Raw genomic sequence first — 13058 nt, 5'->3', positions numbered from 1 at the left:
GTCAAAATGGGGACAAGAGAAATAGAAACAATTTTTGAGAAGAAAATGTGAGCTCAATTTGGAATTTATCTGAATGGCGCTATCCATTAGGCAGTCTGGAGCTCAAGTTAGGGCCGAATTAACTCCAATGGGAGAAATTAACATAAAGGCAGAAATGGAAGGCAAAAATAAGGCACCAAGAGGAATCATACAGATTGAAAATGGGTGAATATCTACTACTACTGCTCATGAATATCTTACTTTGCGACTCTCTCTTGTTTTCCAATTGGAGAAACTGCTTACGTAAGTGAGATGTTACTTTTACTTTGCATGCTACTTTAAAAGCATGAACGCTTTTCCACATAGGTCTGCTGAACATAGACATTTGAGTTTTCTGAGCATTGTGTCCAACTTCTTCACTATTATGCCAGGCTTAGAAAAGTGCTGGGGGCCTGAAAGGTGCCCAAGAAAAATGGATGAATTAAGTAAATGTGGTCTTTTGGTCAGTCAAGAAACCAGTTTGTTTCAGATACTGTTTTAACAACACAGATGAATACTTAATATGGAGTAATCTAAGTTTTTCTTTATATGCTTCTTTTTCCATTTAGGAACATACAATTTTCAATGGTTTTGGAACTCAACTTATTTTTCAGAATTCAAGAAGTTACCCCAAACCAACAATTTATGCCTATCCATACTCCAGATTTCTGTAGAGAAGTCAGAAGCAGATAGAAAAATACAATTATTGTTTTTTAAAATATTAATTTTAAAAAAGGGAAATACTAAAATGCTTCACCCACAGGTCCATTCTTAAATGTTAGCAATGTGAGAGAGATTCACAGGAGTACTCAGAAGAGTATTTTAAAGATTTCACCCCTTAGAAGGAAAACTAGACAAGTCCAAATGTTTCTTTACGTACTTTCTTTGTACACACTCAGATAAATGCACATTACGTAAACTTAGAGAATAATAATGTGTGCATAAATTGGTGGATGAAAAAGGTAAATCAGTGAATAAGCAGGGAAGATAGAGTCTGAGCAGAAGAAACCATGTTATGAGGGCTTGAAATGTGAAAAGGCACAATAAGGGAGCTCAGTCAGAAAAAAATGGAGTGCTAGTTTTTGGTTGTTCTGTTTTTTATTATTTTTCATTAACAAAGCAAAAGATATTTGAAGAGACTCAAGTTACCCAATAAAAACTAAGAAAGGAAAAAGCTCAACGGTCTGTTCATAGAATTTCTTTAGAGTCAAACCTTTTTGGATAAACTAGTCCTTAACACTTTCTTTTACTTTGCTTTGTCTCTCCTTCCCTCTCATGCACATCTTTTTTGTTAACGAGAGTAAGCAGTATGGTAGTAATAGGGAAAAAATCAAAATCAAACTGAATAGAATGGCCTTATTTAAAAACTAACTGAAAATAAATTAATCCATTGGTATTGGCACATATTTTTACAAAAATGTTTTTGTGTGATTGAAAACTATGCATAATCTGCCTGGATGTGGACCTTGGGAATGTCCTGCTAGAAATCTTGATATCATAAATTTTCACAATTACAGTTTAGATTGTGAGAGACTGCATGGAGCAGTTAAGGAGTCTAAGTTTGGGAGTCAGCAGTTTCGTTCTGCCTTCGTTTGTTCTCTCTATAACTTTGGATTTTTTTTTTTCTCTTAAGTACCCTGCATCTCAGTAATCTTATCTGTAAAATGGGACTAATAAAAGGACTTACTTTACAAGACTCACAGGATACTAAATAATACAACAGGAAGACACTACCTAAACTGTTATTTTTGTAGCTGCAAGCTCAGTACTTAAGAACTTTTCATATCTCAAGAATATCAAATAACCTAGGTTCCACCATTAACAGAAAAACAAAAGCCCACTCACTTCCAGAGTACTTCAGTGTCCCACCACTGGAACCATACCATGGATTGAAGTGTTACAAGTAATTTCCTTCCTTTAATCTTAAGGGAAACATCCAAAAAGTCCGATTTCAGACTATGCGAAAAGTCTAAATTGTAATGGTACTAAACAGAGTAAAAACTATCAGTAGTTTGCCTTGCACAATCCTGTAAGTTTTAAGAAACTCTGCTTCTGGTTACTTGTTTCTAACAGAACTCTGAAGCAAAAACATAGCAACATACCAGTGGTCATATCCTCTGAAGAACTAAAATCTGGATTGGCTTCTTACACTTTTAGAAGGTGAGCAAGATGCCCTCCCTGATCATGTCATAATGCTATACTCTTTAGAAGCAAGATGTGCTCCATGCTTAGGTAATAAAGTCATACTTTTGTTTTGGAAGATTTCTTTTTAGATCATCACCATATTAAAATCACATGTAAGCTCTCTCCTAATTACACAATGCACAATTTCAGGGTCCAAAGGCAGGCCAGCTTGGAATTTTAAGTTTACCACTTGATCACAACGTGGATTCACATCTGGGTTTAGGTTTGAGATTAGCTTTCTTCATCATGATTTTACCCCCCAGAGTACTGTGACTAAACTGCCTTACTATTTATCACACATGTAAGCATTTCTGATGGAATCAAGGAGAAAGACAGAGTAACCAAAGTTCACACGCTTGTTTGAAAACTGCTCAGATAACTTAAAGACGCCCAGATGCTAAATGACAACCTTACCACTGGAAGCAAAGAAGTTATTTGTTTTAGCGGGGGAGAGGGAAAAGGCCACACCCAAAGTTAAGACTTCACAGTGAAGTGATACCAAGTTTCAGAATTTTAACTATTGCTATTTTCGGTACTCTTTTTCACGGTCAATGAATACTTTAAATTCATAACAGGCCCAAAGTTAAAGAAAACGTTCCTCTGATCCTAATCACTTGTTACTTCATTCAGTTGTGGGCAGGTCCAAGATGGAGAATTACCTCGCCCAGAAAAAGATTTAAGTGTAACTCTGGCGTAGAAGAGGGCCGAACTCAAGTCATCAGGGCTCATAAGTGACTCTAAAAGAGCGGGTCACCACTCTCCCCTCACCCAAGAGGTCGGGAAGGCAAGAGCCTGACTGTGCCACCACGGCAGTTACCTGACACAGAACGCGACCGCGTTGCGTGGACCCATCTTTCAGTTTGGACGCTCCTTGCCTCCCGGCTCTCTCGGTGCCGCCTCCAACCGGGAGGTCTCCCCCACCCCCGCCCCCGCCAGCCCAGCTCCCAGCAGCTTCCTCAGCCTCTCCTCCACCCCACTTCCGTGCTCTCGCCGACTCCACTCATCCCCACGTACCTTGGCCACATAGTCTTTCACCTCATCCAGGTCTCCGTTTTTCAGGGCCCACATGAACTCCTTGTCGCACATCACTGCAGCGGGGCGGGCCGGGTAGCCGGGCAGAAAACGAGGAGGCGGTGGCAGCAGCAAGCGGATACCGCCGGGCGAGCGGGAGACAGGGCCGCGCGGAGCCGGAGCGAAGAGAAGGCGGGGTGGGCTGGCAGGCGAGCGAGGCAGTTGGCCGCGGCGACTGTCGGGGCGGGAGTAAGAAAGTTTTCTGCGGCCACCGGGCCCAGCAGAGCAGGTTCCGCCTGGCCGAAGAGAAGCTGGAGCGCTTGCACTTCCGGTTCACTCCCAGCTAGGGCCCTCCCCCAACTTCCTCTTCCTCTTCCCCTCGGCGGAACGCCCCGCTCGGGACCCCGCCCCGAAGGCCCGCGGCCGAGCGCCGCGCGTGCGCAGGCGCAGTGGCTGGGACGGCTGGCGAAGATTGCTGGGGGAGGAGTGGGCGGGTCTGGGAGGCCAAACAAGGGGGTCGGAGGTCAGGAAGGGTAGAAACCACCGTGTGGCGGAAGATTTAGGGTATTCCAGAGGGGATCAGGACGTTTCTGCGCCCCATAAACGGGAAAAACTTTAAAAAACCCCACAACCTTGGAGGGCATGTTGCTCACCTTCGTAGTGTTCAGTAGGAATGTTTGATTTGAATTCCTTGCCTTCTCTTTTCTTTCCCTCCTTCCCTCCTTTTCTTTCTCCTTCCCTCGCTTTCTTGCTCCTTCCCTTACTTCCTGTACTGTCAAGCATCCTTTAGGCTCCTACTGCATGTCAGACTCTGCTAGGCACAGAGGCTATAGTAAAAAAGATGGCGTAAACCAATTCTTGTCCTCTAGGAACGCTTCCATACTCATGACAACAATGTGAATTCAGTGTGCCAACACTACGTGTAATGTTCTGTGGAGGGAAAAACTCTACTCATCTCCCCGACTAGCAAATGATGTCCAGAGACTAGGAATTCAGTTTGATGCCATAGGGCAGAGCAAACTTAACTGACCGATACAATTTGTGTTTTTTAAATTTTTTTGTTCGTTTGTTTTTAATGCTTTGAAGCTTCAGGACCGTTCTAGTGAAACCGGTTCTACTCTTCCTAGAGTTTGGCTGTAATACCCTGGGGCACAGCCACCAAGTGAATTGTGCCTCAACCCTAGTGACCCAGGCGTGCACACATGAACATAGAGCCAATATAAATTCTTATTGGAACTATTATATATATATATGTATAGTCCATTATTTATGACCCACTAAATGGATAAATGATAAACCAAACTACTTTACTAGGCTTGCCATATAGAATAGGGGTTCAGAACACAGACTGGAACCAGAATACTTAGTTTTGAATACAGGACCCAACCTTTATTAATTTGTGTCACCTCAAGCAAGTTATTTAACCCTGCCCTGTTCAGTTTTCCATATCTGTTAAGGGGATATGACAGTAGTGTTCAATAAACGCATATATATATATATATATATATATATATATATATATATATATATATATATATATATATGCCTGTGATTTAGAACTAGCAAATAGAGATCGGATTCAAATCAAAAGAAAAATCTCCAAATATTTAATAGCTACCTTGATTGTTATTCTGTTAATTTTACTTTCTGACAGAAATACAACTTCACATACCTAATGATGATACATTTCTGGGAACAAATCTCAAGGATGAATTTGCTAGGTAAATACTGGAGTTCCTATCTCTTTTCTAATTCCCACCTGTGTGATCCTTGAGTTACATCCTGCTGACAGCTCTTGGTTTATGTCTCTAGCCCAGACTTCTCTAACGTGATCCATTCTGATATTTAACTTCTTACCCATTTGAATGTCTCAAACTTAACATGTCCAAAATAGGATTTGGTCTCTTCTAGATTCTAAACCTAGTTGTTCCCTGGACCACCCCTTCTCTGTGAATGACATCACCAACTACCCTGTCACTAAAACCAAATTCTAGCCAGGCCTCTGTGAGCCCTCTTGACTAGGCCTCAACCTTCGTCTATAACGACTTGAACAAACATGAACATAGGCCCTATCAGCTCAAGGCCACATCCTACAATAACGCCAGTCCCCCTTAAAGTGCCTGCATGAGAAAATTCAAGGCTGCCAAGGCCCCTGTTTGTTCCAGTCAACACCTGAGGGTGGGACCTCTCTCTCCCAGTCTGTGTAGGAGGGTAGAACCCTAACTTCAATGATTGCCACTAGCAGACACAGCTGGCCTAATTGCATTTACACTGACTAATCTTTTGTAATTTTTTACTTCCCTGACTCTACAGAGCCCCCACTCCACCACCCCTCCCTCATTCTCCCTTTAAAACACGTATTCATCTCTATGCAAATGGAAGTTTTGTTCAGTTCACGTTGGACTCTTTTCCCCTATAGCAATATTTCTTACTGATAAAAATCTGTCCTTACCACTTTAACTAGTGTCCTGCTTTGTTCATCCTTGACAATGGGAGTCATATATAACCCCTGCTGCTCCCAACCTTTCTCTTATTCCATCCATCAGTAAATCCTTCAAAATATGTCTTAAATTGTTCACTTCTCACCATCTTCCCGGCTTGCTAGCCCCCCAAGACCCTTCCCAGCCCTGTCATCTCTGCACTGATACAGTTGCCTCCAACTGGTCTCCCCATTTTCACTCTCACCCTTTTCCAATTAATTCACCACATAGCCAGTTACCTTTTTAAAACGTAAATCAAACATGCATTTCTTATCTTAAGACCTTTCAATGGCTTCCTATTGCATTTTAGGATAAAATTCTAAATTATTTGCTATGGCCTTCAGGGCCCTCTGTGATCTGACCCGATGGTCTCTCCCATCTCATGACACTCCCCTCCCACCCCATTGCTTCTTTGTTTCCCATAGATCTCATCTTCTGTCAGTTACAGAAAAAAACAAGCTTATTCCACCCTAGGGCTGTTGTGCTTGTTGCTTCTTGTCTGGAATGTTCTTTTAATTCTTGCTCACTCCTGAGGTCTCAGTGCAAATGTTACCTCTTCAGAGAGGCCTCTCAGACCATCCACTTTAAACAGGTCCCTCAATCATGTCTACCATATACTCCACTTTTTTTGTTTTTAACCTCTTTAAGTTCACTTATCATAAATATTTTCACTATTGTTTTTTGTTGTTGTTACCTATTTTGGGAGGTATCCAACAAATATTTCCCTTTGTCTGCCATCCTAGGCATAAGAGAGAATTGCTCTTCCTGGCTTCCTTGTGGTTGGATAATGTCATGTAACTAATTTTGTCCTATTAGTTATGAGCAGAAGTAACATGAGTCACTTCCAGGCTTGCCAAAGCAAGACCCTTCAGAGTGCTTTATTCCCTCTCCCACAGCAGCCAGCAATATTCAAAACAGTGGCTGCGGTCAGCCTGGGTTCCTGAGCAACTTACAATGAGCAGAACTCCTCTTCCATCCCATAGTGGATATCCAGTAAAATAATAATTAAACTTTTGTTGTTTCAAGCCACTGAGATTGTGGTGTTTATTACTGCAGCAACACTGAGTCAATCTTGACTGACACAGAAATTATTGTCAGAAGTGAGCTGTTACTCGAACAAAAACCTTAAATAGATGGCATTGGTTTAGGGGCTAGGTAGTACACAACAAAGGAAGTGATATTGGAAGCCCTATGGATAGTGAGTCATGTTCACAGGAGTGAAACATTTGGCAAAACAGTCTCCTGTGATAGCATGGTGATGCATGGAAGACAGATAATGTACCCTGTAAACTTGTAGCTCTAGTGGAAGAGGCTGGGAAATGGAAAGCTGGTGGCATGTGTTGGGAGCTATTTTTGTGTGTTGCCTGGGGTGGAGGGGAAGGGGAGGGGGAGGGCAGGCATGTTTTTATTTACTTTCTTTCCAGTTTTACTGTGATATAATTGACATATAACATTGTATGAGTGTAAGATATACCACATGGTGATTTGATATGTGTATGTATTGCAAAATTATTACCTCAACAAGGATAGTTATCACATCCATCACCTCAAAGTTACTTTTTTTTTTTTCTTTTGGTGAGAACTTTTAAGATTTACTCTTTTAGCATCTTTCAAGTATACAATGCAGTGTTGTTAAGTATAGTCACCATGCTGTACATTAGAGTCCCCAGAACTTATTCATCTTGTAAATGGAATTTTGTACCCTTTGACCACCTTCACCCATTTCCCCCACCTCTGCAGCCCCTAGTAACCACCAATCTATTCTCTGTTTCTGTGAGTTTGGGTTTTTTTAGATTCCACATGTAAATGAGATCATACAGTGTTTGTCTTCGTCTGACTTATTTCACTTAGCATAATGCCCTCAAGGTTCATCCATGTTATCACAAATGACAGGATTTCCTTCTTTTTTTTATGGTCCACTGTATACGTATGTCACATTTTCTTAATCCATTCATCTGTTGGTGGACACTTAGGTTGATTCTATGTCTTGGCTATTGTAAATAATGCGGCAATGAACATGGGAATGCAGACATCTCTGATATCCTGTTTGAATTTTATCATGAAAGGATGTTAAATTTTTTCAAATGCTTCATCTGTGTCTATTGAGATGATCATATGATTTTTATCTTTCATTCTATTAATGTGATTTTTCACATTTATTGATTTGTGTATGTTGAGCCACCCTTGCATCCCAGGGATAAATACCACTTGACCATAGTGTATGATCCTTTCAATGTGTTGTTGAATCAGTTTGCTAATATTTTGTTGAGAATTTTTGCATCTATATTCATCAAGGATATTGGCCTGTAGTTTTCTTTTCTTGTAGTGCCCTTATCTGGCTTTGGTATCTGGGTAATGCTGGCCTTATAAAATGAGTTTGGGAGTGTTCCCTCTTCTTTTTTTTATTCTTTTTTTGGGAGTGTGTATGTGATGGCGCATTTGTGGGGTCTGTGATGGGAGGTCTCTAGAGTCAGTGAAAGGGGAATCTGTAGGGTGAATGATGGCGATATTTGGAGTGATGGGAGGGTCTGTAGGGTGTGTGATGGGGGGCGGGTCTCTGGAGTCAGTATTGGGTGAGATTGAGTGTTGGGAGGTTTATGAAGTCTGTGACAGGGTGGTGCTGTTGAAATGATGGGGATCTGTGGGAAAAACAAATGTTCTTTCCCATTTTTCTTGGCTACAGCATGGCCATTTTACCAGCTGGCATTTATGCATTTCTAGCCTGATGATTTGGTGAACTTTCTTTTTCTTTTTCTTTTTTGAATTTTTGAATTTTATTTATTTTTTTATACAGCAGGTTCTAATTAGTTATCCATTTTATACATATTAGTGTATATATGTCAATCCCAATCTCCCAATTCATCACACCACCCACCCCCACCACCACCACTTTCCCCCGTTGTGTTCCCTCTTTTTCAATTTTTGGTAAGAGTTTGAAAGGACTGGTATTAATTCTTCTTTAAATGTTTGGTGGAATTTGCCATTGAAACCATCTGGTCCTAGACTTTTCTTTGTTGGGAGATTTTTGATTACTGATTCAATTTCCTTACTTCCTTACTTGTTATTGGTCTACTTAGATTTTTTATTTCTTCATGATTTGGTCTTGGTAGGTTATATGTTTCTAGGAACATATCTATTTCTTTTAGGTTGTCTAGAACAACCTAGGCATATAATTGCTCATAGCAGTCTCTTATGATCCTTTATATTTCCATGGCATCTACTGTAATGTCTCCTCATTCATTTCTATTTTATTTGAGTCCTCTCTCTTTTTTTGCTTGAGTCTAGCTAAGGTTTGTCAATATTGTTTATCTTTTCAAATATCCAACTCTTATTTTCTTAAACTTTTCTATTGTTTTCCTATTCTCTAAGTTTATTTATGCTCTAATCTTTATTATTTCTTTCCTTCTGCTAACTTTGGGCTTATTTTATTCTTTTCTAGTTCCTTGAGGTATAATGCTAGTTTGTTTGAGATCTTCCTTTTTTCATGATGTATGGGTTTATATCTGTAAACATTCCCACTATAACTGCTTTTGATATATCCCATAAGTTGTGGTATGTTGTGTTCCACTTTCATTTGTCTCAAGATATTTTTAAATTTCCCTTTTGATTTCTTCTTTGACCCATTGGTTGTTCAGAATTGTTTTGTTTAATTTCCACATATTTGTGAATTTTCCAGCTTTCCTCCTGTTACTAGTTTCATGCCACTGTGGTTGGAAAAGATACTTGATATAATTTATATCTTCATGAATTTGTTGAGGTTTGTTTTACTGCCTAACATATGATCTATCCTAAAAAATGTTCCATGCATACTTGAGAAGAATGCATATTTTGCTGCTATTGAATGGAAAGTTCTGTATATGTTTGTTAGGTACATTTGGATGTTGGTAATTATTGATTACATAAGCTATTATAGGAAAAGATGAATCAGAAAATAGTTGTTGATCTTGCAACTAGAAATGGAGGAGATTACAGAGAGTCCAGAGGTTTGGAGACTTGCACTGTTGGAAGATACAAATAATTCTCATCTTTAACTGAGATGAGCAACAAAGGCTGATTAGAACTCATCCATGTGTCAAGGATCAAATCAAGGATATGACTGTCATACTCATGACTAAAACCTCTGAGTGGATTAAAGTGGTTCCCAGTAAGTTGGGTTTTTTTTTAATTTTTTCATTTTATTTTATTATTTTTTTTACACAGCAGGTTCTTATTAGTCATCAATTTTATACACATCCGTGTATACATGTCAATCCCAATCACCCAATTCATCACACCACCACCCCTACCCCCCCGTGGCTTTCCCCCCTTGGTGTCCATACGTTTGTTCTCTACATTTGTGTCTCAATTGCTGCCCTGCAAACCGGTTCATCTGTACCATTTTTCTAGGTTCCACATATATGCGTTAATATACAATATTTGTTTTTCTCTTTCTGACTTACTTCACCCTGTATGACAGTCTCTAGATCCATCCATGTCTCAACAAATGACCCAATTTCGTTCCTTTTTATGGCTGAGTAACATTCCATTGTCTATATGTACCACATCTTCTTTACCATTCATCTGTCGATGGGCATTTAGATTGCTTCCGTGACCTGGCTATTGTAAATAGTGCTGCAGTGAACATTGCGGTGAATGTGTCTTTTTGAATTATGGTTTTCTCTAGGTATATGCCCAGAAGTGGGATTGCTGGATCATATGGTAGTTCTATTTTTAGTTTTTTAAGGAACCTCCATACTGTTCTCCATAGTGGCTGTATCAGTTGACATTCCCACCAACAGTGCAAGATGATTCCCTTTTCTCCACACCCTCTCTAGCATTTGTTGTTTATAGATTTTCTGATGATGCCCATTCTAACTGGTGTGAGGTGATACCTCACTGTAGTTTTGATTTCCATTTCTATAATAATTAGTGATGTTGAGCAGCTTTTAATGTGCTTCTTGTCCATCTGTCTGTCTTCTTTGGAGAAATGTCTATTTAGGTCTTCTGCACATTTTTGGATTGGGTTGTTTGTTACATTAATATTGAGCTGAATGAGCTGTTTATATATTTTGGAGAGTAATCCTTTGTCCGTTGATTCATTTGCAAATATTTTCTCCCATTCTGAGGGTTGTCTTTTCGTCTTGTTTATGGTTTCCTTTGCTGTGCAAAAGCTTTGAAGTTTCATTAGGTCCCATTTGTTTATTTTTGTTTTTATTTCCATTACTCTAGGAGGTGGATCAAAAAAGATCTTGCTGTGATTTATGTCAAAGAGTGTTCTTCCTATGTTTTCCTCTAAGAGTTTTATAGTGTCCGGTCTTACATTTAGGTCTCGAATCCATTTTGAGTTTATTTTTGTGTATGGTGTTAGGGAGTGTTCTAATTTCATTCTTTTACATGTAGCTGTCCAGTTTTCCCAGCACCACTTATTGAAGAGACCATCTTTTCTCCATTGTATATCCTTACCTCCTTTGTCATAGATTAGTTGACCATAGGTGCGTGGGTTTATCTCTGGGCTTTCTATCTTGTTCCATTGATCTATGTTTCCGTTTTTGTGCCAGTACCATATTGTCTTGATTACTGTAGCTTTGTAATATAGTCTGAAGTCAGGGAGTCTGATTCCTCCAGCTCCGTTTTTTTCCCCTCAAGACTGCTTTGGCTATTCGGGGTCTTTTGTGTCTCCATACAAATTTTAAGATTTTTTGTTCTAGTTCCATAAAAAATGCCATTGGTAATTTGATAGGGATTGCATTGAATCTGTAGATTGCTTTGGGTAGTATAGTCATTTTCACAATATTGATTCTTCCAATCCAAGAACATGATATAGCTCTCCATTTGTTGGTATCATCTTTAATTTCTTTCATCAGTGTCTTATAGCTTTCTGCATACAGGTCTTTTGTCTCCCTAGGTAGCTTTATTCCTAGGTATTTTGTTCTTTTTGTTGCAATGGTAAATCGGAGTGTTTCCTTAATTTCTCTTTCAGATTTTTCATCATTAGTGTATAGAAATGCAATAGATTTCTGTGCATTAATTTTGTATCCTGCAACTTTACCAAATTCATTGATTAGCTCTAGTAGTTTTCTGGTGGCATCTTTAGGATTCTCTATGTATAGTATCATGTCATCTGCAAACAGTGACAGTTGTACTTCTTCTTTTCCAGTTTGTATTCCTTTTATTTCTTTTTCTTCTCTGAGTGCCATGCCTAGAACTTCCAAAATTGTGTTGAATAATAGTGGTGACAGTGGACATCCTTGTCTTGTTCCTGATCTTAGAGGAAATGCTTTCAGTTTTTCACCATTGAGAATGATGTTGCCTGTGAGTTTGTCGTATATGGCCTTTATTATGGTGAGGTAGGTTCCCTCTATGCCCACTTTCTGGAGAGTTTTTATCATAAATGGGTGTTGAATTTTGTCAAAAGCTTTTTCTGCATCTATTGAGATGATCATATGGTTTTTCTTCTTCAATTTGTTAATATGGTGTATCACATTGATTGATTTGCGAAAACTGAAGAATCCTTGCATTCCTGGGATAAACCGCACTTGATCATGGTGTATGATCCTTTTAATGTGTTGTTGGATTCTGTTTGCTAGTATTTTGTTGAGGATTTTTGCATCTATATTCATCAGTGATATCGGTCTGTAATTTTCTTTTTTTGTACTATCTTTGTCTGGTTTTGGTATCAGGGTGATGGTGGCCTCATAGAATGAGTTTGGGAGTGTTCCTTCCTCTGCAATTTTTTGGAAGAGTTTGAGAAGGATGGGTGTTAGTTAGGGTGTGAAGCCATCTGGTCCTGGACTTTTGTTTGTTGGAAGATTTTTAATCACAGTTTCAATTTCATTACTTGTGATTGGTCTGTTCATATTTTCTATTTCTTCCTGCTTCAGTCTTGGAAGGTTATACCTTTCTAAGAATTTGTCCATTTCTTCCAGGTTGTCCATTTTATTGGCATGGAGTTGCTTGTAGCAGTTTCTTAGGATGCTTTGTATTTCTGCAGTGTCTGTTGTAACTTCTTTTTCGTTTCTAATTTTATTGATTTGAGTCCTCTCTCTTTTTTTCTTGATGAGTCTGGCTAATGGTTTATCAATTTTGTTTATCTTCTCAAAGAACCAGCTTTTAGTTTTATTGATCTTTGCTATTGTTTTCTTTGTTTCTATTTCATTTATTTCTGCTCTGATCTTTATGATTTCTTTCCTTCTGCTAACTTTGGGTTTTGATTGTTCTTCTTTCTCTAGTTCATTTTGGTGTAAGGTTAGATTGTTTATTTGAGATTTTTCTTGTTTCTTGAGGTAGGCTTTTATAGCTATAAACTTCCCTCTTAGAACTACTTTTGCTGCATCCCATAGGTTTTGGATCATCATGTTTTCATTGTCATTTGTCTCTAGGTATTTT

General features: G+C 39.0%; 1 protein-coding gene across 1 annotated transcript in view; it reads right to left on the bottom strand.

The window, feature by feature from the left end:
- MTPN (myotrophin) overlaps positions 1–3560 on the bottom strand; it is a 62472-nt gene extending 58912 nt beyond the window's left edge. Inside the window, exon 1 of the mRNA XM_059933297.1 lies at positions 3217–3560. Coding sequence (XP_059789280.1) covers positions 3217–3288 — 72 coding nt within the window. The 5' untranslated portion in view covers positions 3289–3560. The remainder of the gene's footprint in view (positions 1–3216) is intronic.
- Between the last annotated feature and the right edge of the window lie 9498 nt (positions 3561–13058).

This window comes from Balaenoptera ricei, chromosome 9, assembly GCF_028023285.1.
Source record: "Balaenoptera ricei isolate mBalRic1 chromosome 9, mBalRic1.hap2, whole genome shotgun sequence".
Taxonomy (NCBI): Eukaryota; Metazoa; Chordata; class Mammalia; order Artiodactyla; family Balaenopteridae; genus Balaenoptera; species Balaenoptera ricei.
Note: the sequence above shows the minus strand (reverse complement) of the source record. Positions and strands in the feature narration are given on the sequence as shown.